Source organism: Phaethon aethereus (genome assembly GCF_964289735.1).
Source record: "Phaethon aethereus genome assembly, chromosome: 2".
In the NCBI taxonomy this organism is placed as follows: Eukaryota; Metazoa; Chordata; class Aves; order Phaethontiformes; family Phaethontidae; genus Phaethon; species Phaethon aethereus.
Window position 1 is genome coordinate 24,704,365 of NC_138582.1, and position 27,798 is coordinate 24,732,162.

At 40.1% G+C, this 27,798-nt stretch overlaps 3 protein-coding genes across 3 annotated transcripts in view; 2 read left to right on the forward strand and 1 right to left on the reverse strand.

Annotated features, from left to right (window-relative positions):
* Positions 1-2,369, forward strand: part of RGS22 (regulator of G protein signaling 22) — a gene marked incomplete at its 3' end in the record, with an annotated part of 72,611 nt that extends 70,242 nt beyond the window's left edge. The window contains exon 27 of the mRNA XM_082015072.1: positions 2,301-2,369. Within this exon, the coding sequence (XP_081871198.1) occupies positions 2,301-2,369 (69 nt within the window). The remainder of the gene's footprint in view (positions 1-2,300) is intronic.
* A 4,648-nt stretch (positions 2,370-7,017) lies between these two features.
* Positions 7,018-11,773, forward strand: COX6C (cytochrome c oxidase subunit 6C; the record flags this gene model as incomplete). The annotated part of the gene is made up of 3 exons (XM_082014880.1): positions 7,018-7,131; positions 8,736-8,874; positions 11,652-11,773. 2 exons carry the CDS (start codon positions 7,018-7,020, stop codon positions 8,853-8,855), a joined length of 234 nt encoding a protein of 77 aa, XP_081871006.1. The 3' UTR covers positions 8,856-8,874; positions 11,652-11,773.
* A 4,657-nt stretch (positions 11,774-16,430) lies between these two features.
* The window catches only part of VPS13B (vacuolar protein sorting 13 homolog B), a gene marked incomplete at both ends in the record, with an annotated part of 485,525 nt that continues 474,157 nt past the window's right edge, over positions 16,431-27,798 (reverse strand). The window contains 4 exons of the mRNA XM_081996267.1: positions 16,431-16,676; positions 22,520-22,769; positions 23,420-23,522; positions 26,000-26,176. Of these exons, the coding sequence (XP_081852393.1) occupies positions 16,431-16,676; positions 22,520-22,769; positions 23,420-23,522; positions 26,000-26,176 (776 nt within the window). The remainder of the gene's footprint in view (positions 16,677-22,519; positions 22,770-23,419; positions 23,523-25,999; positions 26,177-27,798) is intronic.

Here is a 27,798-nt window from a genome sequence, read left to right on the forward strand (position 1 = left end):
AATTGGGCCAAATGTTACAAAATCTGTTTCTGAGTTCTTGTTTGTACCCCCATCATGAGATTACACCAAAATTAAAGCATGCAGTACTTGAACTAACTTCAAAGGCTGAGCTTGCACTTCTAGCTAGTTCAGCCTTTTTATTGGTTCATGTTTTCCATTTAGCTTCAACATCCTGTTCCTTACTGATGCCCTTCTAGAGTTTCATTTACAAATATTACATCCCTGGTTAGTGAGCCATGCTAATTAATACTGTGGTGGAGGCTATGGATTATAGTAATCTCATGCCTCCTGCTTGGAAAAATGCTGCAATTTTTCCAGACGTTTACATGTAATGCCGTATTGAACATGGCCAAATTTGTCTTAGGAAAATGTATCTTGAACTTATTTAATTAAAATATATTTAACTAAGGTTGCTTATGCTGTTATCTATTGCCAGTTTTGTTAATCATGAAGCTAAAAAATTTCAATGCTGTAGAAACCTGAGATCCACAATTTCCTAATTAGATTATTTCAAATAAAACAGTAAAGTAAAACAGGCTGGTGTAAATATACGTATTTTTAAAAGTTTATGCCAATAACAAGTTGGTTAAAAAAACACAAACAGATGATCTGACTACTTTCTGGAAGCCTCACATGTCTGACTGTGCCTCACCTTTCAAACCTGGGACCACAATCTGACATGGATTTTAGCTCCACTGGGGATTTTGTAGTCAGAGGCTCCCTGACTGCTGGGACTTCAAGTGTGGCCAAAGTTAACGATTGTAAAGAAAATCTGTTATATTTGCAGTACTGTCAAATATCAAATAAAAGCTATAGAGCCTTTACACAACATAGCAATCCAAGTCCATACGTTCCTCCAACACCAAAATAAACACAAGCAATAGCATTTTTTAGGAAGAGGGGATATCTTTTATTAGACCAGGTGATGTAACTGGAAACAACAGACAAGCTTTCAGGCTCACAATTTGTTCACCAGGTCATAAAGAGGTCAAGAAATACATCATCTCTGGGGTACTTGTTATTTTATTTTTGGTTTTAATTGTATTCATGAACTCTCTTGTCTTGAATGGACACAATTTGGTTGACGTGACTGGAGTATGACGATACAAGTCACAACAAATGTGAAAGAGACACCCCCCACTCCTTCTAGACTGTAATTTCAGACCCAGAAAAGAAAACTTGCAAACATCTCCTAACACTTACCATGTTATCAAAGTGAATTAAAACAGACTAAAATGAGAGATTTAGAAACCTATGAGAAGAGGTCAAAAGGTCAAAACTTGCCACAGGAAACAATTGCAAAAGTGGCACTTTACACATAACCTGGGCCAGTCTTTTTTGTCAGAACAAACTCTGTATTGTACTGGGTAAATCGAACAAAGGGCATAGGTATCTCTAGCTTAAATCCTACAACTGCAAATTTTTAGGTGTCACTCTCTCGGGGTGCAGTCCCTAACCCGAGCCAGGCCTCATCTCTATGCAGCTCGCTCCTCTGAGAGGAGCACATTGAGCCAAGAGCTGCACAGAGCAAGCATGTTGAACCTAACCAAGGAAGGGGCCAAGTGTAGTGCCTTGTGGAGAGCGAGTCCTATCTTCTATTTGAAGGAGGCTTTTCCACTTCATAGCCACTGTTTTACACCCACAGATAAGTTGGTCTGTCACTTTCTGCGATAATTAATTCCTTGAACAAAATTATAGCTGTATGAACAGCAGCAGTTGGCCACTTTTTGCTTTCCTGGAGGTCATACAACTACTGGTCACATCTAGGAAAAACAGAAGCTAACAAAAGGTCTGGTCTAAACCCTATTAAGGTATGAAGAACACTCCTTGTTTCAATGGCTTTGGACTGCTGGAAGGTACCCACGAATCTTCTGCTCAGTGTAACACATCTGTGATCAAGGAGGAGAGTACTGGTAAATGTGCCAGGTGCTTGTCAGTACAGGCTCACCAGGATTGCTGGGCAGGTCATGCAGACATTGGCTGCTATACGATAGTTTCCATATGGTAGATGAAGTTTAGAGCTAGAGAATTTCACCTTGTGTCACAGCACATCAACCAAACTGTGCTTTGAAAAGTAGGGTGAAAAGCTTGGCTTTTTGTCCTCACGTTGTGGTCCTTGCTTTCATTTTTAAAAGGAGAAACTCTGATCCCATGCAGTTTCTACCCAAGGCTCTTTCTGTAGCTGAACCCAGGATAGGTATGCTTGTGGCCTGCATCTGATGGGCTGTCGGTCGCCAAGGTGGGACTGTAGAGACTGAATTACATGTAACAATTTTGTGTGTTGACTGGTTAAACTGTAGATTGGAGTATTTGTCCTTAAAGGTGGTTTAACTCCACAGGTTCCTGTATGGAAAAACAAGGAGGCGTAAAAAAAATTGCTGAAAATAAGGCACCTCTCAGTGCAATTGAGAATGCAGTGAGTGAAGGATCAGTATAAAAACCTTGTCTTTGATGACTTTATTTCAATTGCAGACAGGTTACATAACGTTTAAAAACACAAAAGACAAAAGAATCCTGGCATCTTTTTAATGTATTTGCGCATGGAACAGGGACTGGAAGGAGGTGTTTCAGTGGGTATGTTTTTATTTTTTCCTAAGAAATCAGATGATAATGTAGAACATTTCTGGCAACGAATGATGAAGTTAGTCTTGTCAAGTCAAACTTTTAGGTAAGAATGACACATATATAGTGTATTACTTATTTAAAAATCCAGACACATATATAGTGTATTACTTACTTAAAAATCCAGTTTCTCTAAACAGGTTTTCCTGTTGCTGAAATAAGCCATGTATCTACCTCAGATAGGCCCTCTGAACATGCAGGACTTCAGACTGAGAACAATTAATAAAGAACCATACTCCACTTCAGAAAAAAAAAGTGGGAAAAAAAATGTCACATGAATATTAATGTCTGAGCTGTGGAACCTGGTGTGTTTTCTAGTTCTTGGGACTGAATGCACACATCAGACATATCTTGACCACAAATTGGGAACTTGGGAAATAGTTGAGTCTCTTTTTTTAACAATATATAGCTCACGATGGTACCAAACACAGGATCATTCATGTAATTATATCACCATTTTATGTGTATAAAATTACCCAAAACCGTCTCTTTACAAGTTGAACAAAACTTAAGAAATTGCTTTTTTTGAGATTTTTCTGTTTCAGAAGCATGCATAAAATCAACAAAGGCTTGTGAAATCCCTGTCTGCTCCATTTATTCCAATTTGAATTTTTGCTTTTTTTTTCTCTCCTTTGTTTATAACGCCCTTTTGGAAGTACAAAAATATTTTTCTTCTCCCTACTAATTTTGACTTTTTCCATTTAGGAATCATTGATTCATCCTTATTTTTTGTACAGCTGCCATTCCAATTCTGTTAAATAAATTCTTGTGCCACAATATCTTTGTTCCACAGCACCATCGATTGATGTCGACACATCCATAGTAAAAGAGCATTTGATTAGTTAATTTCTGGCACAGAAATGGGAGAAGGAGCACCAACGTATGCATTTTCATATGTGGCTGATAGCACTATTAATTTTTTTTTTCTTTTGTGATAGAGAGCTAGATTTTATAATAAACTATTTAGGAATGCAGCTGGCTTAGGGGACTGCTGATGTCCCATGTGATCTTTTTCCAGTAGATTTTTGGTTCTAATTTGATCCAGATTATGATTATCTAAAGACTTTTTGTGGCATATGCAAAATCACTTGATTGTCACAGTCCTGTTCCTAGTTGGCTCCAGTCCACACCACAGAAAGTACAGTCCTAAGTATCACAACTGGCACTCTTTGTGGAAAAGGCAAGGATTCCCTGCCTAAATTGTGTCTCACTAAAGTCAGAGGTAAATTTTATTTTAAATTTCAATGGAGCATAAGCAAGAAATGATTTAGCATTAATGCCTGCCTTCACTTCTCAAAAGATGGTCCCTTTCAAGGACACCATGAAGAAGCATGAACTGTTGCTGGTGCTACAGTATTTTGGAGAGGAAAAGAAGGCTGCAGACTCTAGTTTGAGAGCTGTGGCACCTTTTGAGCAAACAGTCTTAATATTAATGTCCAAAAGACAACTGGAGCAGGTGCCAGAAATCCCAGGGACTGGGTGGACTGGGAAGGAAAGGACTGCTGTTGTCTCTGTGTTGTATGCCTCGGTGTTTTCAGAAGGCTTATTTGCTTTGATGCATTTGGATAGGTGGGGTCCACTCAGGTCCAAAACTGCATTCAGCCTTATAACCCCTTCAAAAACTGAAGTGACAGGAAGAACTCTGTGCACTGACTTAATGGAGCTGACTATCTCTGCCTCCTTCCATGGCTCTTCCTCCAGTGTATCCGCTATCCTTTTTTTCCCCTTATTTGCACAGTCCCGAACTGCCCTTTGTACAGAACAATAAGGAGTTGGCTGTATACTCCACAGTAATGACGTCAAAGAATAATAACAATTAGCACTTAATTTAGCATCTTAACTATAACACAAAGATGCCTAGCCAGCAGTATCTCAGGCACATGGGGAAACTGGTCACACAGAAAAGAATTTAATGACCTGGCCAGCCATGAAGTAAGCTATTGAAAATAGCAATCATGATTTTTTTATTTGCAGACCTAGATTCATCCACCAAAATACTCTGTCTCACCAAGACTAGCGTTTATAAGAAAATTCCTCATATATAATTTATAATGATCGTAGCCATGAAACCTGCTATGTTTTTATTTCAATTAATTTCATATCCTCTTTTTCTGATATTGCGTAATATGAGGCCAAGTTGAGTGGAACATTTAAGATCCCCTAGACAACTCCCCCTGCCATTTCTTTCCTTGTCTCACCAAATGACTGCATGAGCTCACCTCAGGAACAGTGTGGACCTTGTGGACCTGGGCATTTCCTTAGACGCCCCCACAATCAGGTTATAGATATATCTTGTCGTTCTTTCTGCATGACATTAACATTTGGCTTTTTGTGTTAATCCACACAGGAAAAACTCTTGGACAGACATTCTTCGTTTTGGTCTCAACTATTGTAACAAACTTTTCTTCAGTTTGAGGAACATTGTCCAAATTGCATCTGTTCAGACTGCTGTTGCAAAGACCGTTCTCCGAGATTGCAGCTGCAGCTGTACGATTTCTCTCTGCAATTTTCTACTGACTTTTCTTTCCTCTTTAATTCCATCAAAGGAAAAGCAACTTCTCTTCAGTTTTAAGGGCCCATCTCCTCTGTCATTTGATGTCAGGATCTGCTGGCTTTGGCAAGGGAGTACAAGGCTTGAATGAATACCTTGCTGCATAGGAGGGCCTTCTGTTTTTTCAAGACAGGCATTTATAGCTTTTAGTGTAAATCCCACAGAGACTCTCCAGGAACAAAAATGACAATACCATATGCAGGTGGTGATTAGGTGGATACCATGGGCAAAGCATGTGTGTGCCTCATTTCCAAGAAAGGTGCAACAACTGGCTAATGGATACCTAGAAAGGATTACAAATTGCCTAATTTCTTTCTAGGCTTGGCCAATCATTCTTAGCAAACTCAAGATTATTATTTCATGTATCTTGGTATTATGGCCATTTTGGCTTAATGGCTACTCTGGAGATCTGGAAAAGGGACTGATGTTGCTTGCTGGGCCCGCTGAGGGCGTTCAGCGCCCAGGAGGCCTGAGGTGAGGGAAGGGCCCTCCCCGAGCCCCTCGGCGCTGCAGCGTCACCCTGGGCGTCCTTCAGGTGGGCGGCACGCCCCTCTCGCTTCACTCTTGCTCGACAATGGCGAGGCCCGACACGGTGAGATCGATCGCTCCCCCCTACACCCCCCACACGAGTTCCGCGCGGGGCCAGGAGCTCCCCGCCCCCACCCCGGAAGCGCGCGCATTGCCGGGTTTGAGCCGAGCCGCTCGCCGTACCCGGGCCGCCGCCTCTCGCGCATGCGGGATAGCGGCGCCGCAGAGGGTGCCCGGCCGGCGGGGAGGAAGGACGTTGAGGGGCTCGCGCTGAGGTGAGGCCGTGCTCGCGCTCCCTCCTCTTGCCGCCGGGTCCCCTCTTCCCCCTCACCCCCGCGGCCTCCCGCCTCTGCTCTCCCGGGGCCGCGGCCCGGCGGCCCGCCGCAGCGGCAGCCGATGACCTCTGCGCGTCCCTGAGGGTGGCGAGGACGGGGCCTGCGGCGGCGGACGCCGGAGGGGGTCGGAGCGCCTTCTGTGAGGCGGGGAGGACCAGTGCGGGGAAGGTCTCAGCTGGGCCACGGCGCTGCAGCCCCTTCCTGCGGTAACAGCGGGGGGCCGGAGAGGAGCCTGTCTATGATGGTTCCTCTTAAATGTGAGAGGAGAACGGGTGTCCGCGGCTGCGGGCAGCACCAAGACCTTTGCGGACAGCTGGGGACCTCCCGCCCTTCGCTCCCGCTCCCTGGCCCCGTGAGCGCAGGGAGCTGCACAGAGGGCAGCGCTCTGCGGGCAGCGCTGCCTCGGAGCCGCTCCCCGCTGAGAGGGAACCTTTAACTGCCGTTTAAAGAGAGCCACCTGCTTCAGGCCTTGTAGGTTTTTAGTAAAATCATACCGAATAGAAAAAAAATCCTTTGATGCAGTAGGATTTGCAGTTACTTAAAAAAACCAAAACCCACAAACTAGTTTAAGAGGCATGTTCTTTTCCTTAGAAATGAATAAAATATGAACAATGCTCTGAGTGTCTTCTGATGTAAACATCAGGACAGCAGGCCTGAAATGGTAGACCCTGCAGGGAGGGAAGGATTTAGTATGAACAGCAAAGGCCAGTCTTGATTCCTTGAGTACTGGACATAAGGAGTACAAAAACTTACTTAGATTCATGTTGTAAATAGGTTGTCCTTGAATGTTGTCCATTAAATATTCTCGCTGAAAAGTCAAATAGAGGGGAGCGCTATTGTTTATGTTGTGAAAATGATTATTACACAATACAAAAAGCACAATCTTTCTGGAGTAGAGTTACAGAAAATTATTTAGCAGAGCTTCTTATCCCACAATTCCCTTCTCTGCCTTCTTTTTTTCTTTTAGTAAACATAATCACCATGTCATCTGCACTATTGCCTAAGCCACAAATGCGGCGCCTTTTGGCCAGGCGGATGAAGTTTCATCTATTTGGGGCGTTTTTTGTATCTGTGGGATGTGCGGCTTTATACAAGGTGAGCTGTGTAGTCATTCAATTATAAACTGGACTCATTAGAGTGTTTTAAGAATTCATAATATTTTTTTGTTGAGATTTGGTTGAGCTGTTCATCAGAAAGGTTTAGTAATGTATTTTTGTAAGCATATTTCCAGAACGTAAATAAATCTTCCTAATCTTCATTTGAAGAAATTATATGAATAACCTTATGGTTTAAGCTGTATGATTAAGATACACAATTCACAACAACTTAACCTTGAGTCTCCTAGTCCTGGACTACTTTTGGTCATTTGCATGATTGATGCATGTTAACTCTAGATAGTCTGTGTGTCTCTCTGTCACAGTATCCGAGACTTGAGAGGTTGTCAAAGTCTTACTTTATCTCTAGACTGATTTTGGAAAACTTGCTGATAAGCAATTTGGAAAACCCATCCGTTACACTGAGGATAGCAATGTGGGGAAGGCTAATATGGTCCTTTTATTTTGAAGTATCTTGTGGAAATGGAGCATTATATTTCCAAAAAAACCCACTTAGAGATTGGAGTTTGGTTTTTGTGGCCCTTAAGAGACTGCTGACAAAGAAAAGAGTGGTAGTTCTTCTTGAATGCCTTTACTAAATAATTCTTGGATCTCATACGCAAAGCAAGCAACACAGTTTGAATTACTGTGGAAGAACTGGATCTTGGTTTGCCCATTGAACTCATTTATATACTGTTTGCAGCCTTTGAGTACTCAGGAAGCTATTGATAAAAGTGTCTAGAAATTAAGTTAACTTGAGGTTGTCCATCACAAAAATACCACAGTTGACTTAAACTTCTCAGAGATCAACAAATGTCTATCAGTAACAATAAGCTGCACTGTTAAAGCTTGACATCTACTTGACACATTTGTTAAGAGATAGACAAGCTTGTTTGTGGTCAGGCTTACAATATAATTTTTTTATTATTGGTTGTGGTTTTATACCTTATTTGGCACCTCCACATTAATATACTAGTAAGGCAGCAGACCGTATTTAGAACAAGTAACATGGATCTCAGTAGCGATTTACTTCGTTACATGTTAAGTGCTTTTGGACAAACCCACCTTGAACTTTCCTTCACATTTTGGGGGGCTTCTTTAGCATATCCCTGTGTGTCAGGTGAATGAGTATCCAAGGAGTCAGGATTGTGTCTTTTTATGCCAGTGAGCTGTAAGCTTGGCTTGGTAGCCTTGTAAAATGTAATACATTGTTTTAGGATGCCATTTTATCGGGAGTTAGAGTTTTGCAGCTGCCCACAGGCACAAAACTTGCCATAATGTCATGTTTTATGTATAACACTATTAGCAGAGAGGTCACTGGACACTTGAGTGTCAATATAGGCGGGGTCTTTCTGGATCTTAAAAGTGGAATGTGCTGTCTTGTACTGGACTTTCTTTTTAAGGTTTCACTTCAGACATTTGTTTTCCTGTCTAATGGTCAGGTAGCCTGAAATGTGGATTTGAAAGGAACAACGTAGTATTTTACTAGTATGAGCTAAAGGCTTTTTAGACTGATATCTGCTGACACAAATCATAGTACTAATAGAAAAAAAATTATTTTCATAAAGCTTTGCAAGCTTTAATTTTATGTGTGTTACTCTCCAGTTTGGAGTTGCTGATCCCAGAAAACGCGCTTATGCAGAGTTCTATAAAAGCTATGATCCCATGAAGGACTTTGAAGCCATGAGAGCAGCTGGTGTGCTTGAGTCTGCACCACCTAAATGATGGTAACCTGCATTTACAGGTAATAAGCTACTCTGCATTGGAACAAGAGTGAGTTAGATTGTTTTCAGTGAAACATTGTGCTCCTATTTGGAGGTTCTTCCTTTTTGATCAAATGGAAAGGTACTCCAAAATAAAAAGGATACAATTGCACTTGAGAGACCTCCAGATAATAAAAACATGAAGAAATATGGGAACTGGGGAGTGGGGAGTAAGGGCAGTATAGAAAGCTCCTGAATACCTTTTGGGTATTTGTTTAACTTGTGTGATATAGGAGACTTGCACAGAGTGATGCCCGGCCTTTCCCTCTTCACGCAGCTATGTAGCGGAGACAAAGCTCTTGTATTAAACTATGAGACTTGCCTGATTTTGCTGTTGTGTTGATGCTGTCACATCTTGAACTGCTTAGCTTTGGGCTGTCTGTATCTACTACTTACGTACTTGTGGTGGTACAGTGAATGAGAAAATGGAGGGGCTGTTTCTCTCTCATAGCATGCATCTTAATGTAAGAGACAGAGACAGCTTCCATACATCCTTTTGTCTTTTGAAGTTGGTGAGAGGGGAAAGATAACTAGTCATGAGGGGAAATATATTTAAATACATACATATGTACATATATATATATTTAAAAAATCGCAATGGTATACAGCTCTATGTACTAATATTCATATTATTGCCATACTGAATTAAGCTTGAATAGAACTTTGTTCACAATACTATTTTCCTAGCACTTAAATACTGCCTTTTGTTTGAAGACTAGCAAACTTTGTTCTCCCTTAGTTGTTGTCAAAACACCAGGAAAAAAAAGTCTTGATTTCAACCTTGTTGTAGTGATTAATAAGCACACTCACTAAACTGCACAAGCTCATGATGTGACAACTCAATAAAGAATTCCTCCCCCTTTCTTGATCCAAATTTCTTACATTGAGTTCTCTGCTTCTCTTAAAATGACTTCAAACTAATCTAGAATGATAGCTTTTTCATTCTTTTGGAATGTTTTCATATTGTGATCATTACGTGATAATCTGTGTCTCTAATTATCCTGGCCAGCTGGATTTTCTCAGCCTGTTTGCTTAAAGCAGCAAGATTGAATAAAAGATTTGTACTTAACACCATTAATACTAAATACTATTGTGTGACAATCTACAATTATTGTGTTTTTGCGTAACAGATAAGAAAGCAGAGCTCTGGCTCATCTGAGAAATTTAAAAAGAAAAAGCCAAATGTGGCAGTCCCTTTGGTTTGTGGTTGGTTTTTTTTTTTGTGAGAGGGGGAAGCTTCTGTTACTTTAACTACAACTGCAACAAAGATAAATAATGAAATGATAAAATTACCTGGTTTTAATCTTGGCTAATTCTTCCTCTGATTTGTCCTATTGCTAATATATAGGCACTTTTTCTTAGACACTGGAATTGCATTCTTTAGTCAGATGGCCTTCATCAGAGTATTCTGAAAGGCCATCTGGTGGTAAAATCATTTGAAACAAACACTGTCAACAAGGATGCATGTTGAATATTTAATTGGAATCATGAGCAGGATTTTTTTCAGTGCAAATAGAGCTCCACTCTCAGCTTATGTTCCCATTTGCAGCTTAAAAAAAAAAGTTGCACATTGTGTGCACCTGTTAAAATTAAATGTTTCCTAAACATTTCTTCCATTCCTTAATTACACCAGCTCAAAAGAAAATGTGAAAGACAAATCTTTAGATGTGATTTCGTTTGAATTGCCTATTTATATAAGAACTGATATTTTTCAGTCCTTCATAGTAGAAAGAGTTTGACTTTTTTGTGCCTGCACATGAATACATGAGTAGAAGAAGGGAAAAACAATGCCAGTGTTTCAGATGTTCTGGAAAGACTGTGAAAATGACAAGGACACAGAACAGATGGAAGACATTTTCATTTGCCTCAGTAGCTTAAATCTTAGCTGTGGAAGTTGAATGGAGGTTGAATTTGATGCTTTTTTTGTTATAGTTACCTAAAGGGTGCAGTGGTCATGCATGCTCTACATCTCCCATTTTGTGGGAATATATTCTGTACGTGGTAGTAAATACAGTGGTTTAACCTCACTGAATACTCACTCTAGAATCAGTACTTAGCCCCCAAATTGAGGAGAGGGTAGGGTAGGCAGGGAGGAGAATGCATTAGATAAGGTGTTAGGTTCCAAGGTGCTTACATGCCCAGCAGGAACAAACTTGGTGTGGAGTGCCAAGCTAAGTGAGAATTTACACCGTTTTGTCTACTTGGCATGGACTTTGTGTGGTGATACTGATAATGGAAGCTAGATCCTACCTTGACAGTGTGCTCAGTAATAGAATAAAGGGACAAGCTCAGAGTTGGGGGCTAACCAAACCACTTGCATGACTCTTGTCGTGGCGCACAGCTGGTCTTGGATTGTGTTCAATATAGTGTGGAGAAGCAATTTGAATTTGCTTTTCTTCCTTCCTTGGTAGGCTGCCTACACCACTTGTTTCCTCTCTGGCTCCTATCTGAAATCTGCATTCCTTTCTCTTTCGGGCCCTTAGCAAGATTGATTCAGTTATCAGTGCAGCATGTATAGTGAATCTGATGTGCTGTGCAGTATTGTTCCAGCTCTTGATTTGTTCCATGTTTCACTTCTGTTTGCCACATGAAGGGTGTGTGAATCTTAAACCATCAGGAAATAACAGGGGGAATTCCTCTAGACTAAACCACCACATAAACATTTCTCTCTGTTGCTTTGCATTCATACATACTAATATGTTTACTTAGAGCATGAAGTTTGTCCAACATAACATAACTTTTTTTTTTTATCTTGCAGATCCCCTTCAGTCTAAGGAAACTTGATGACCGAACCTTATTTGCTCACCGAATTGTAAAGTGTAATGCACTTCAGTGCATGGCACGCTCTAACGTAACTCAATAAATAAAATACATGTGTCAGTGGTGCTTAGTTGTCTTCATTAATGCCGAAATGCTTAAATGCTCAGATGCTTGGAAGAGTGGTGGAAAGCCTTCATAAATTGCTCAAGATGACTAGGTCTAGTTTTCTTTCCCCCAGGAATTACTTGCATATCTCTTTTGTCCAAATTCCACATTTGAAAACAAAGCATATCTGTAAGCAGTTACAGCTAGGTTGTCCCAGCTGCTGGTGGGATATGCAAAAGGATGGTTGTCACAAGAAGGGAGAGGCTGGATTTCTGGAAGGGTCTATTTTACCTCTGGCTTAACAAGGTGAACTGATGTTGAGGTGAAAGATTTTGGAGAGGCATTCTGGAAATACACTAGCCAACCTTCCTGTCTTTTTCTGCTGCCATCACTGTGTTGCCTTCCTTACAGCAGCAAACCGTTACATCAAGGCTTACAAACTGTGCAAATGCCCACTCTTGCACATGGTATGTTACTCTAATTGGAAGATGACTCTAAACTGCAGGTATGTTCACATATATTTGAGATACACGGGGAAAGAGGGTAAAAGCAGACAAAAGAAATACTTCTTTTAGGATATTACAGTAATGAAAATCATTGCATGCTGCTTCTAGACACCTAGCAACTCCTTTTTAGTATCTGGAAGTAGTCAGCTAAGCACAGTTTTGATCTCTGCTGCATTGTGTGTAGCGCAAGACGTGATGCTTTGTCTTCTGCCATGATACCCATCGTTTGAACATGCTTTGTGCATTGCCTGTTGCTGAGGTTGAAGACGGTCCTAGGCCTGTGGTTCTTGATTGCTGACTGTGGGTACTAGGAGAGGAGTCGGAGCCAGTTGTGTTAAAGGAGGGAAGGCTTTGTATGAAGCAGCATGACAAATTAAGCCATCTGTGTTATATTTGAAGGTCTTCAGTTCAAATCCTGCTTGGAGTAACTTATTATTTTAAATGGATCATTAACTACTTAACACCTAATAGGTATCCGTGAGCAACATTTGGACTAATGGAAGCATATAAGTAATGTATTTGATTCATCGCACTATTACAGAGCAACATGGGATTTTCTTTAAACTTTCCACATAGGCTGTGCTTCCTTTAAGCAAAGAAAGAATGTGACATTAGTGGTGCAGGGGAAACCATCTAGCCCTGCTCTTATAAATGTAAACCAGAACTTAACAATAGCAAATGATACCCATTTATCTTCCCAATGTACAGTATAAACATTGTATGCCATTAAGTACTGACTAACATTTTCTCAGGCATGTCTGCAGGTTTAAATAGCATGGGGTCTTTAGTCATACTGACAGCTTCCGAGGCAAAGAACCTTGCTACTGCCAGGTGTGCAAGGCTAATAGGCCTGGCTTCCCTTGCAGCTCTAGCCCCTATATTCTTCCCAGTTGCTATGAATTAATTTACTTCTAAGTAAGTTTCTTCTAAACTCTTAGAACCAACAGCAGTTACTGTTGTAGCCTGTGTTCCTTCCATTACCAGCACACGTTGATTTAAAGTAAGTAAGTTTTGTGACTGAAGACAGCTTTTTAACCATGCAGCAGAGCTCAAAGAGGGCTCTGGCTAAATGTATTCATCGCCAACAAAGAAAGGTGAGCTCTAACTTTTATGTCTGTGCTTTGAGAATCTGCAGGTTGTAATTGCTGCTGTCTGTATATTACAGTTTCACAATGGATGCAAAGCAAGTACTTTCAGCAGGAAAGAAAATTCATCAATTTTCCTGTCTTGTCTTTTTGCTTTTGCCAGCAAGAGTTCAGCTCACCCTATCTTACAAACAAGTGGGAGTGGGACGTAGCATAGTACAAGACAGACCTGTGTGAGACCCTCATGAGCTTCTTGTCACAGGGCCTGGCACATGCTGTTTCTAGGAGATGCGGAGCTGAAAAACATGCTTTGCTCCAAGACCATCCCGACTGTTCGTAAAGGTTTTTGCTATATTTATGTATGAAATAATATATAAAAAGGAATTGTTTGACCTAAACTACTTTGGGAAAGGTCCTTCCATGTATAAGCCTGACCACGCCTTCAAATTTTTGGCTGGCTGGCTTTATTCTTGAGTGTTTGAGGAATGATTGATTGTTCTGGAAGCAAACTAAAAAGATGGATTTGAAGTTGTGAGCTCTCCAGGTCTAAAGAGCATTATGAGAGTAGGCATGTTTTAAGAGTACACATTGGAGTGCTTTAGCAGCTAAGTACAGGCAGCTGCTCTTTGGACAACTTTGTTTTCATAGTTCACACAGCTCGTACGTAGGAGAGGCTGATTTATATGCTGTCTCCACACGTTTCCATACATGTGGTCAGAAGGGGGAGAAAGAACCTGCCTAATGCAGCAAAGATGCTAGCTGAAGTAAGTCACTGAAGAAGAGTGTAATTTAAGCAAGTGTTTATCCCAGGAGAATATAATTCAGGAAAAACACAAATGTATCATCTTAAGCAATGGCTGCAGTCTACAGACTTTGAGAAATTAAACTGCTGCCTTCCCTCATTTTTTACAGGTGTGTTTGCATCCTCTTGGCTGGTTTGTGTACTACAGAAATAATGAACAGATTAGTCTAATTCAAATGGTGACTACAGTGCTGTTTTGATTCAGTTAGTTAGTCACAAAAGCATAAAACTTTTCGGCACATGTTTTTTGGCAAGCTAATAATCAGTTTTTACTTGCAAAGTATTGTCATGATCTATTGCATTTTCTGGTACATGATGAAGTCCAGTGACCAACTGACATCTAATGGGGTCTACATGAAGCTTGTATGTCCCTCTTGTCGTTGTTCTACACAGTGACCTGTTCATTGCCTTGTAACTGAATGACCAAATAGCTCACAAGAACAAGTATTACAGGAATAGCTTTATTATCTTTAAACAATCTCGTTATATTACAATTTATCCACCAATATGCAAAATTAGAAGTATTAAACTATTTTCCATAAAATATTCAGGAATGAAGCTTGTGTGTATATATACATATGCATTTTTTTAAATAGTGTTATTTAAACAATAACTAAGTTATTCAATCACTGTATGAAATGTTGATAATGGATGGGCTTATTTCACAGTCAAAGGACAATGCAGATCACAGGCTTCGGTATTTTCAGTATACAAGAGACACAGCTTTTAGAAGAAATAACTTTTAACAAAACAGAGCTCATGAGAAAAACTTTGCAGTTACTACATTCTTATTTACTGTGCATTTGGTCATATCAAGTATGCATAGAAGTTATTAACTATAAAGCATATGTATCTGCTACAGATGATGATCAGAATTTATTCCAGTTCTCGTCTCTGATTCCGGCCATGTTCAGGAATCCCCAGACAAAATTCACATCCATAGATACATAGAAAAGGGGAGAAAAGTAACACGCATAGTTGAAAACCACGTTAAGATCTTGTTTTTTAAAATAAAACTGCCATAGCCAGATTTGGTTTATAAAGTAATCTAACTGTGCCCAGAGACAGCGATTTCTTGTCTACTACAAACTGTAAAACATCTGAAAAGACACTTAGAAAGCTCATTTGTCTTGATCATCATATTTGTAAGTGTATCATGATGGCATCATTAACTATTAATGTAATCAGTGCCTGTGGGTCCATACTTTTCGATCAACTTGAAAAAAAAAATCTCACTTTTCTTAGCACACACACATATTTGAAGGGCCGTGTTTCTAAATATGCCTGGTTTTATCTGTTCAAAGATGATAAGCATAAAATTAAGTAGGGCCAAAGTGAGCACATACTTTGTAGTGGTGGCAGATGAGAAGTAAGCGAGACCCAACAAGGCTATACTTAGCACCTGCGCATCAATGTAACGTAGAGCTTACAGGTTTCTGGTAGATTTTAAGGAGACTAATCTCTGTTTCTTAAATTTTTGAATTGCATGTTACTGGCCTCCAGCTAACGACCAGACAATGGACAATGTCATATATACATTGAAAGGCCGCCTGAAAATTTGATGGTGGATAAAATAAAGTTTCTATATACAGATAGTTTTAAAAATAAATTCATGTTGTAGTTCATGTTTTGTTCTCCAAACCACACAAAGGCACTAGTTTACATTAAGGACTAATGTCCTGCAAAACTTCAGTCAAATAAAGGAAGCTATTTTAAGGTTAAAGTGGTGCTAAAGCCCAGCTGTCACTAGTAACTTAAAACAGCCACACCGGCTTTTTCAGATTTAGTGGGGGAAAATGTTTTGCCTCAGGACGTACATGTTGGGGGGAGTGTGCGTGTGTGGGGAAAGGCTCAGCCTTGAGCAAGTTTTTACAGCTGAGTTATAAACCTGGTTTATAACAGAAACTGGCAGACCCTAAAATATGATATAGTAGGTATTGATACACGTTTTGCATGTGTGGCGAAAATGTCTGGATGCACGCAACTTTTCTTTATTCTCTGATTTTTGGTTATTGAAAAGAAAAAGGATTTTGATTGAGCTATAGTCCAAGGCTGTTCCTTTTCACTTTATTCATTTGCTAGAACACTTTCCTTCCAGCACTAGTATTTTGGCTAGGGGGCAGAAATGTTGTCAAGATTAGAAAAGCTATTGGGCTTAACTTTGTTATCATCTCCTACCTCCTCAAAAATTATATGCATCTCTACTTGATGTAGGTTACTACAGAGAAGGTATTGCTTTCAAAATAGTCAGGTATTACTTTACTCACCACAAATAATCATTAATTAAATCCTTTCCTCAAGGCTTTATTTTTCACCATGGTGAATTTGCTAATGAATACTTGGGCAAAATTTGGATCAACTACATATTGATACATTTTCATTATAACTGGAAGGTGTTCGGTAGCCACAGTTTGCAAAGCTGGCACTGTTGTGGTGCTGGGAGCGAGGTGATAAGATGTCTTTGTGATGTACTCCACAAGGCGGTTGTATTGTTGTTCTGATAGTCTCTCTCTAGCTCCATCTGCCTGAAATCAGATAAGATAAAACCGTTACCGAGTAATTGACAGTCACTGAACTTAGTAGGAAGGACAATAACTTCCACATTACTTCCTATAGTTAAAAATCTTCTTCCCTGGGATCTTTCTTACAATAGTTTAATGGATGTTTTAATCGACAGCATTCTCCCATAGTTCAGTGCTTGGTGGATTAGTCCTCTCCGCTGTTTTGCACACTTCTGAGAAGCTCTAACTCTGCCATAGAAAATTTAAGCAGTATCTTTAGAGAACTTCAGGAATGGACACCTTGGTCAAGAGTAGATCTTTACAACAGATCAGCTCTTTGTGCACAAGAAAAGCATCTGCCCCCTTTTAGAAAAATGCCAGTAGCTCCTGGCAGTGCTTATCAGATAGCAAGTCTAACTAGCAAAATCATTTTCTTAGGAAGTACAATTAAAGACAGCCCATAGCTGTATCTGGGCAGATAACTCTTAAGTCTAGCCCATTGCTATATCTGGGCAGTTAAGTTTAAGTCTTTAACTTACTTGATTTAAAATAAAAGACCAAAAGCTACCTTCCAGGTGAATGTTCTATGACAGGATATATCCATCTGCTTCTGGTAAGCAGAAAAGCCGTTCTGGGTCTGAGGACCCACACAATTACATTTTTTTAAACAAAAGGGTTTTACTAAAGATGGTTTGGGTGTGTCATTTCTGAAGAAGAAATTAAGGTGTTTATGCAAATTGCATTTTCCAACACCATGAGTTAGAAGGACTCCTCTGAAGAAATCCCTCTTTGCAGGCTGAAGTATGTAGAGGTTCAAGGCTCTAGCAAGAGGGATGCAAGTAACCTACCTGTAGTGGAAAAAAAAAATACAGTAAAACAAATACTGTCAACAGAAAGGTGGCATCTACCATACGGTTCCAACCAGATAAAGTATTAGATGAAAAGCCATGGGCAAACTTGGCTTTGGAAGATCAATCTTCTGTGCCCTCTTTTTGAAGAAGAAATTGAAGATGACTATGACTAGCTTGAGATGGGAAAGCATGCCAGCAGGCATCAAGCTAGTTGCATGGTTTCAAAAAAATCTATTATTTCAGAAATACCACCGTGGATGCTACAGTGGTATCACTAGCAAAGTCATTCAGAATAGAAGGTATTTCCAAAATATGACAATGAAAAAAAAGGCAGAAGCTATCCTAGGGGTGAGGCTTTGATGCTTCCTTATTTACACGTGGAGAGCTGCTGACTAGTTTCATTGTTGTAGGGTTTAAAGTGTCTTTGTTGGATGTCATGCTAAGGATTCAAAGCTGCTGTCTTCTGATTGTCTTTCAGGGAGTTTTACACATGCCTCACTAGATGTGATGATACTTTCAAAAGTGCCATTGAATTCAATTTAACATCCACGAGCAATATCTTGTCACATCTCTGGATGGCAAGGCTCATTTTAAACAAACCATTGCTTATTTGAAGAAAGAATTAATATGATTGATAGATAGTGGCAGATGTCACATCCAAATCAAAACAGTCCCCTCTGTTTTTTTTACTATGCCTTTGGAGATGGATTTGCTGCTCGGCAAGTAGAAACGCTGCTGTTTTCAATCATCACCACAAAAATGCTAAAGGAAGCAGGCTCATGAACAAACTCAGAAGCTCAAGGTTGGAGCCTATGCCTAGAAACAGCGGAAATGATGAAATGGGCAGAGGAGAGTGTGGTTTCCATGAGTGACCTTAAAGGGAGGGAAAAATCAGAAGGCAGACTGCTGCAGCAGACTCATGGCTAACGGTGGAGAATGGTGTCTGAACCACATCGTCAGTCTGGTGGCACAGAAAAAGTATCTCAGCAGTCAGTCTGCTTTACTGGTTGAAAGGAGAGAAATACACTAAAGGGGCACCTGTGTAAACTAGATTTTAAGTTACAGGGTAAATCTTGCATGTAGGGTGGCTCCACGTTTCTTCCTGATTCCTACTTCTAGGGATATAAGCCCAGGGGAAGCTGGGTTATAGTTCTGCCTCTACACTGACCAAAAGACCCAAGTGATCAAAGGAGAGGGAAAGGATGCTGGCATCCCGCTCACCTACTCTTGTGAACCCATTCTTCATTCAGCCCCAGGCTATATCCCACAGATCCAGCATAATTGTTGAGGAGGAAATATTAACTCAGTTGGATAGTCTTCCAAAGTAACTGGGACCCTACTTGCTTCCAGATGACTTCATCTGCAACTGTCTGCTTCTCCAGCCAGTTTCAGTTTAGCTTATATTGTCAAGACAACAATAGAAAATTGGAATTGCTGTTAAACTACATTTTTTTCCTAAATGGGACCTAACATTGTCAGTAAGTGCCTTAGCCTGCTACTTTGAACAACTATAATGTTTTCAATGAATCAAAACTTAGTACAGGGTTGCTTAATGCACCTGCTAGAGGAATCTTAAAAATATCATGTCCTTTCACGCTAGAAGGCCATACTTTCGGGTTAAGAACTCCAGGATTTTTCTAAAATTCCTCCCATTACAGCTTATAAAGAACAAGCCTTCAGCAATTCTAACTCTACAGTAGCTACAGCACCTTTATTGTGCAGTCTAGACGCATACATAGCACTGATGGGCTGCTTTGTGCACACTGACTAAGGAGCTCCGGTTCTTTAGGGGTTTTTTCACTGCTTTGAAAAATCCAGAGACTGGTTTTCAGCTCCAGAGACGATAACATGTAGCATGATCATGAAAACCCTGTTGCAGATCATCACAAAGAAATTCTAGAATATCTGAAATTCCAGGGCCTTCAGTTTTTTGGTGTCTTCTTGATGTTATGAGCTATACCAAGAGCAGCTGGAAGAGCAGGCCTTTTGAGTTTGATGTCTGTCTGGAAGCAAGCAGTGTCTCAATTACTTTGGAAGATAATCCAAGTACAATTAATACTTCCCTTTCAATAACAATTTTGTCAGTGCCAGAGTTTTCAAGAATCCATCCAGGCTATTCCTAGCCAGATGGATTAAGTTATATATTGTGGAGGCAAACAAGCCATCAGGCAAACCTATTGCTGAAGGAGTCAAAATATGCTCTATAACATCTCTGGTGATTACAGCTGTAGAATAACTCATGTTCTGTTTCATAATGGTTCCAAGAAGCTGAGTAGAGGGAAGAGGAGAAACTGTTTTGGGCAGAGCTGAAACAAAACTTTTGGCAATTATTTTTGTGAGCAGTAAGACAAAAAAGTGGATTTTGATAATGTTGAAATGAAATGTTGCAATTTGTTGTATTATTTCTTGGATCTTTGACTAAATTAATCAGAAAAATAGACATTTGGTAACATTACCTCTATTTTGCTAAACTCACTGTAATATTTGGTTGACTTGACTGGGCATTTTCCACCTAAAAGTTCCAGCCATCTTTACTAATGTTATCATGTACAGATGTGTCTGCACTTCAGCTGAGGACATCTTCAGTGCAACAAGACGGCCTACTATTAATATTTAGGAGTCGTGTCTATTTAGGTGTAGGTCTGCAGCCCTGAGGCTGCTGACCTGCAAATCACAGCTTGCTACTCCTAAGGTTCCTTTTCCTAATTCCTTTAGAAGCTCTTGCCGGGCACCTGAAGGGGAGGCCCTGGTGCCCACCAGTACCAGCGCTGTACACAACACCCCAAGCACACAGACGTGACATGCTCAGCTGCAGAATGGAAACTACTAAGTATGAAGTTTCCCAATCCGCTAAGGCGAAAAACTGTAATAAACATTAACTACAAAAGAATATTACTTAACTCTAGGTATTTACTAAAACTTTATGAAGCTTTTGGAATCTTTTATTGTGCTAGCTGCCTTAGCATTAAAAAAAATTAAACTTTCTTATTCTTGTCTGCCTTATTTTCAACTGTTCCTCCTTATAGCACATTTTAAATTTTCACGCAAATTTCTGAATTCTGCATTTGGAAGGAATATTTTGCCAGGTCTGTTTTGCACAGCATCACTCAGCTTTTGCTGACTTTGCTCCACCTGGGGCACAGGCACTCTTTGCTGCTTTTATCATGCCATAGATTTGCACTGCATTCTCAAGAGCTTGGATCAGCGAACGAGATTGTGTACTGAGGCTGGATGGCTCAAGGCTTACAGCTGCTGGCATTGCTACACAACTGGAGTAGGACTCCCATATTTCTATCCAGAACTTCAGAAAAAAACATGTATTTGGTCCAGTACCTACAAAGCAGGTAGGTATTTTCACACTTCACATTTACTGCACATACTAGCATGTGGGAATGTTGGACTCCCCGCATGCCATGTAGAGTTGCGGTGTGCGTGAACAGGACCCACTTGCCCAGAAGTCCTATATGTTCCCAGCTGCAGCAGCTGTGGGGACTAGAATTAGGCGCTCTGTCTCTCGCCTTCCCTCCTCCCAGGCAGGTAGCCCCTCTACCTCATCACCCTCTTGCAGCAACCTTTGGGCAAGCAGCTCTTGCCCCAGAGCAGCAGCCTACTCCTCACCTCTTGGATAGCCAGTTACAAAGACAAGAGCCATCACACTACAGCCTGATAAAAAAAAGATCTGGGCTGGTGCTAACGTTAGGTTAGGATGGGTTGAGTGCATCAAATGCCTTACGGAGAATAAATTATCTTCCTCTTCCCTCCAGTACAGTAGCTCTGGACTGAGCAGGATAGTCTGGATTCAGTCTGATGAATGCCTCTAGCAACCACACAGAACTCAGGGATAAAAAAGCTGAGCTTTGCCCACTTGCATCAAAATTTAAGTAATGCCTCATGTAGCTTTGTGGTGAAAGAAGGCAACTTCAGTCAACAGCACTCTGTGAGACTGAGGTTAGTGGAAAGACAATGAATGTAAATAGAGAATTCAGCACTAAAAAAAGCTTTCACAAAAAAATCCAAGCGCTGTCATGACACAGATGAAGTCCTTGCTGTGCAGGAATCGATGGCAAAATTCTTCAGTGACTTCAGCAAAGTTAGGATTTTACTGAAGGTGCTGAAGCCTCCCCTACTTTTTGTCACACATACTTCATGGGGTTTTACATACGTTCATTTCATATATTTGAAAGAGAAATTTCTGGTATAGCAGTCTATGAACTACCTGACACACTTTTATAAAAACAACAACAGGGACATGCGTGTTTGTCTTTGAAACGCTCTCTCATATGATTCCACTTGAGAATTTAATACAATAAACATTGTTTCCCGAAAGTGTAAAAATATAACATTCTTCTACCATTAAAAGAAGATAATTCATCCAAAACCTCAGTATTCAGACGGCTCAGAAATCTTTCAATATGAAGATGAAGGATTTATGCTCTTACTGGCAAACACTTGGTGCATCCAATCTCAGCAAAACAACTGATCCGTTTTAAAGAAGAGGGAAGATCTGAGGAAGTAAATATGCTAGCAGCCAAGTAAGACCACTGCATTGGAAGTAGCCAGATAAGAAACATGCTGAAAGGAGCATGCATCAACACCACTGAATTTTCACAACAAAATTCACAGCAGAAGAAAAGCAACTGTTCTCGCTGTGACTTTGTAGGCACAGGCAGCAATGCTGACTTGCCAAACAATAAACACCTCACTCACACGTAGTCATGAGAACCTCTTCAGAAAAGAGGTGTGCTTACCAAGAACCCAGACTTCCTCTACTTTTTCCCTCAGAAAATTGCTGTCACAGATATGAAATGTCATGATCGATAAGAGGACAGGAGGGAGGAGATGCGTCCCCTTTCATCCAAAGTGCAAAACGGTCAACTGCGGGGTGCGTGAAAGCAGCAGGTCCCCCGGTTTGGCACTTAGACCTCTGGCCTCCCGCCCCAACGGTGAGTGTGTCTCTTGCCAAAAGATCATCAGTGTAACTTTATCTTTGAATGAAAATCATACTCAAGTCTTTACCTCCAAATCAGAAGGCACTCTCTGTTGTTTTAGCTGCACCTTCAGCACATCTTTTTGCTGATCATCTTCCAGACAATCGATTTCAGTCACGGGAAATGCCTGCTGCTGCGTGTCTTCACTGATGCTGACCACAAAGAGCACCTCCGAGGTAAGCAGCAAGCAGCCTTCATGCTGTTGGCCTGATCCACTCACAATCATGACATCTAAGGCCATATGGACCTCCGGCCTTCCTAGAGATTGCAGCATTTTCCTGCATTATCAAGGGGCGGGGGGCGGGGGGGGAAGAAAAAAAAAAAAGAAGTCAGTGTTATGCACTGGATTCTCCAGGACTTCTTTTGATCACTAATGTTTTTACTTAAGCCTGTAGCTATCATCTACAAATATAAAATAAGCCAGGGAGTATATTCCAAATCTCCATTACTGAAAGATGTAAGACTTAAGATTTAGCCTATTAAGTGTGAAACTAACAAAACTCCTTAATCATTCACTGCAAAATTGGCCTAATAACCATGCTAGGTTAGCCTATTTCCCATCCTAACAGAAAAATTACCCTGAGAAGTGGCTTACAAATTCAGTGCAGAAAATAAAGCTATCTTCACTAACAGCTGTTTCTGGAGATGTGCAGTATTTTTCCTGGGCTTGGTGCGATGAGAAATAAGAAAGAACTCAATGAATGCCATTAAATAAAGATCAGCTCTGTAGTTCCAAAGCTGGAAGCAGATCAGCAGCCCATCATTTGCAGATTGGGTTTCTATGCACTACCTTTGTGTTTAATGTTCCTAAACAAACTGCCATAACTCAGCCTTTCCTAGGGAAGCAGCTTGTTAACTTGACCACAGGCCAGAACCTATTAATAAACAATGTGGATGTAAAAATGAGCGACTGTCTAAATAATTTTACCAGACATATTTGACGTGGCTATTTGGAGCCTGCTCAACATGTTGATCATTTGGATGAGAGCGCTGCTTGGGAAGCTGAGAAAGTCCAGCTCCGTGCAAAATACCTGCGGTAAGAGAATTTAAGTTTTTTAGTAGTTGTTTTCTACAAAACAGTTACATGATGCAGTGATGTCATCTGTTTAGAGCAGTTCATAAAATAGTGCAGATCCAAAATTATGTCACATCTTTGGAAGCTATAGTCGAGATAATTCATTAAATATTACAATGCAAGAGTTGTGCGCTTAACCCTGGTGATCTTGCATTAGCAAAAAACAAAAAAAACCCACCGTGTGCTCTAAAAATCAGCCATACACTTGCAATCAAGAGAAACATAATGCTCCTGAGAGCCATCATTTCAGAGTAGGATCGGACACATCACTCAGGATTTATGTAGAAAAAATCAAGACCATTGTTAACTTTCTTGCTTAATATTAAAATACTTCCATATACGTGTCACGATCGGTACAAATTAGAAGGCTAGTTTGCCTAGATCCTGTATTTAAATGTTCAGTTACTTAATCCAGCTGTTAAACACAGATGCATATACATTTATGAGATCTCCCGAGGCATCTGGTTTATTGTGAATTCTTCTTAGTGCCAGCACAGAATGGAGACTACAAGAAGCAGTTAAACAGGTTTCTAAATAGACTATCCAAAGCTGAAGATGATACAGTATGTATGTTTTCAGATGCCTTGTAAACCTTTAAGATGAGGTATGGTCACCAGAAAGAATGAGTGGGTTGCAAAAAAATTCACAAATTAAGTAGTTTTAAAAATTTTTACAAGACAGACAGGAAGTAGGTGAAGCAGCAAGCACTAGCGTTACACGGTTTAGTGCAAACTTACTCTTTAAATAAACAAAGAATTTTTCTTTTGTCTAATTAAGCATTCCATTGAAGCAAAAGGCATTTTTGCATAAGGGTGTCAATAACTTAGATTCCTTTTTACACAATGGATAATAATTTAAACAAAACATCAGTGCTGAAAAAAAACCCCTTTAATTTTTAGCACACATGTTGATGGTAATACTTAAAAGCAGCATCCCAGTTGTAACAGTTGGCTTACCGAGGTTCTCAGCATTATGTGAGTGAAAATGTTATTTACAGATGGAGAAAGAGAGAACATGTGTTTATTTCTGTGTGGTCCCCCACCCCTCGGTCCCCCCCAAGAGGCACGGTCCCACTTCCAATCCAGTTGTGGGTAAGAGTTACTTGAACTCTTGTGTTTTCCTCTCACGCACTGTCAGCTATTATTGATACAGTTTTTATGCTTTTTTCCTGGCTAACTCTTTTTGTCACATGCTCATGGAAAACATGATGTCTTGTATACCATATCTGCAATGAAAAGTGTCCCTCTGCTGTTACAAGTTTCTTGATAAAGACTGCAGCGGAATTAAATCTAGAAAGATTTAATTGGGCAGCAAAACACGGGCAGCAAAAACAACAGACAGACAGCCGGCAACAGACAAACATTTCTAATTTTACTGATACGGGTTTTACACCTATGGGATGCATAATTCAGGAGAACAGTTATTATTTACACTCATACAGACAAGACAAAGTTAATTTTCAAGAATTGTAATTATTAAATGTTTCATTATTTCTTTAAATAGATTGCTTCAAGGAATGCGTTCTGAATGTAAGAAAGTTGGAAGTGTGGAAATAATATCCTAAACTTAAGCCCTAGGAGAACTACCTTTATTCTAATCAACGCATCACAAACGTAAGTATTGCTAGTGATTAAAGGCTTAAATCTTCAAGGTTTGTCCGGTGTAATTAGTGAAGCAAAACTGTCCTTGTATCAATAGGTCTCCATGCTTTTCTTCCCTGACAGCTCCCCCCCTTTAAATATCCAGACCAACAGCTTTGATTTATTGATAGCGGAAACAAAGAAATGAATGTATTTTAATATTTCATTTTTATCTTTTACAGTTTTGTGTCGTCCAGAAATATTCACATCAATCTGAAAGGATTCACCACCGCTGCCACTAAGTGCTCAGCCTAGCTGGAAAACCCACCTCTAGTCGTTAAAAGGTTACCCGTATATCCAAAACCGGGACTTTCTTCTCACAACTCTGCAGTTTAAAGTGGATGCTCCCACTACACGACTCACTTCTTTCTCCCAGGAACATAACTCTCTCTTTGTGTAGCGATAGCAAAACTCTTTCCTTGCCGTAACAAAGCAACCTCAAAATAACGCGCTAATTGGATATAGTGTTGCTCTAACACTTTTATGTCAAAAACTCTTTTGTAAGCACATATGTTTCTGTAACTAATTCTCTTGTTTTCCAAGAATTACTTCATGCTTTCTGCATTCTGTATTTCTGAGGCTGTACAGCGTTGATCGGTAACACAAGAGAGAAGCACAACATGATGGCTTTTAAGAAAATGAGCACAACATTTCTAACTATTCAGTGGTGGCATTTCTAAATCTTTCTCTAAGTCACACAGCTACTGAGCTGGGTAAGTGAGACATAGCAGGTTGTATCTGAAGATACAACATTTTGAATTTAAATGGAGATATTGGAAATGGAGAAACTCACCGTAACCTGTCTGGGAGACGAGCTCAGCTGCCCCTCCGATGGGCTTCGTGAAGACGCCCATGATTCCTTTCCCCACACCCGAGATAACCCCTCTGGCTTTATGCCCAGCTGAAGCTTGGGCCTCAGATACTCGCTGAAAATTCTGCATCGGCTGATCCACAATCCCAGCGATAGCACCTGAAAAAAAAAGAGTCCCCAGTAATTAGTGAAGATTAGTATCCCAGAGTAAGAGGAAATCTGGACGTGAATGTTGCTTGGATTACTAGACTGTACCCCACCCTTCTTGTACAGCTATTTAGCATGCAACCAATTAGCTAAACAATATCTTAACTTCAGTTTAAGTTAAATCTCAACTTCCTTTTTAAAAAAAAGTATTTTACTTTTCTAAACATTCAGATCGCTTAACTTGACAGTATGTTTTAATCTTTCAACTACTTTCGCTAAATGCTTTTGCTGAGTTAATTTATCTCACTCCGTATAGCAATTCTGAAAATGTTGGGCTCGGAATAAAATCCACCCATTTTAAAAGTCTTGAGCTGTTATGGAAATAAGCCTGAGATTGCCTTAATGAGAATAAAAACTGCCTGTATTCAATAGATCATTTTTATATCCTCTTCCACTGCCAGAAATGTTCGTAAGCTAATGCAACTTTTGATATATTACTAAGATCAGCAGAATTAGACTTTGAGACTTTTTGTTACTTTTTTGTGAAAATGATCATATTTTACTTTAATGCGCATGGGTCAAACTTTTACAAGTGACACAGTGACCTTCCCAGGTTTTAGTATCAACAGAGAACTCCAGCTTAAATCTTCCTAAATGTAAACTAGTATGTGAGGTGGTACATTTCTTTGATCTTGAGTTTACTCTAGCCACTTAACCACAGACATGTCTCTAGTTATTGTAATTTTGATAGATAAGCTATTTGGAAATAGCTAAGAGTACAAGGATTGGACAAAGTGACATCAGTTAGAAAATGGTCTGCCTGATCCGAGGTTCTTTGCTCAGTGAAAAGAAAGTTTGCATGCTCTTCGGCTAGCTCTCAGTTTGCACCTTCAGCTGCAAATACCAAGATAAAACAATTATTTAATGAGTAGGACCAAGTGTCAGCTTGGTAACCAGGCATTTTTACTGCAACCCAGACATCTTTGAAGATTCTGCTTTGTATGTGGAAGCAAATCCAGGCATAATTCCACAGATTCGGACAATCACAGCCGAGGTATTTGGCCCCATGTGTTTACCAGCGTGACATGCACTAGTCAGCTAGCCACTAACCGGTTTTCAGATGGTTTTAGTTACTGTTACTGGATAAATGGAGAAGTTGCTGACTCTGAACAACAAGAACTAATATTGTACTTGTAGACTGGTATTTTGTCCAAAGAAAAAATGAGGATGAGCAGCAGCACACACTTCCCCAGATCCTTGTCCCTGGGATGCTACCTATCAGCAATTCAAGAAACTTGCACCCCCCATAAATGCCTCCCTCTCCTCTTAGAGAGATTGCTTCCAAATTCTGTATGTGTAACCTTTACTGATAAACCTATAGCATTTCCCTAGAAAATGCTGGTCTATTTTTAATACGATATGCAGCTTTTATTGAGCTCACTCACTGAAGCTGAGCGTGCGGCTGAATGTTCACCCTTTGTACCACAAAGGCCATGAAGCTTCCTTAATGCCATACCATGGAAATGATACAGTTTTCAGTTGAATTCTGTTTCACTAGTACTTACCAGCTGCTCCTGCTGCTTGACTAAAATAATACCCCAACACCGCATTACACAATTGGGATTGTTCGGCCA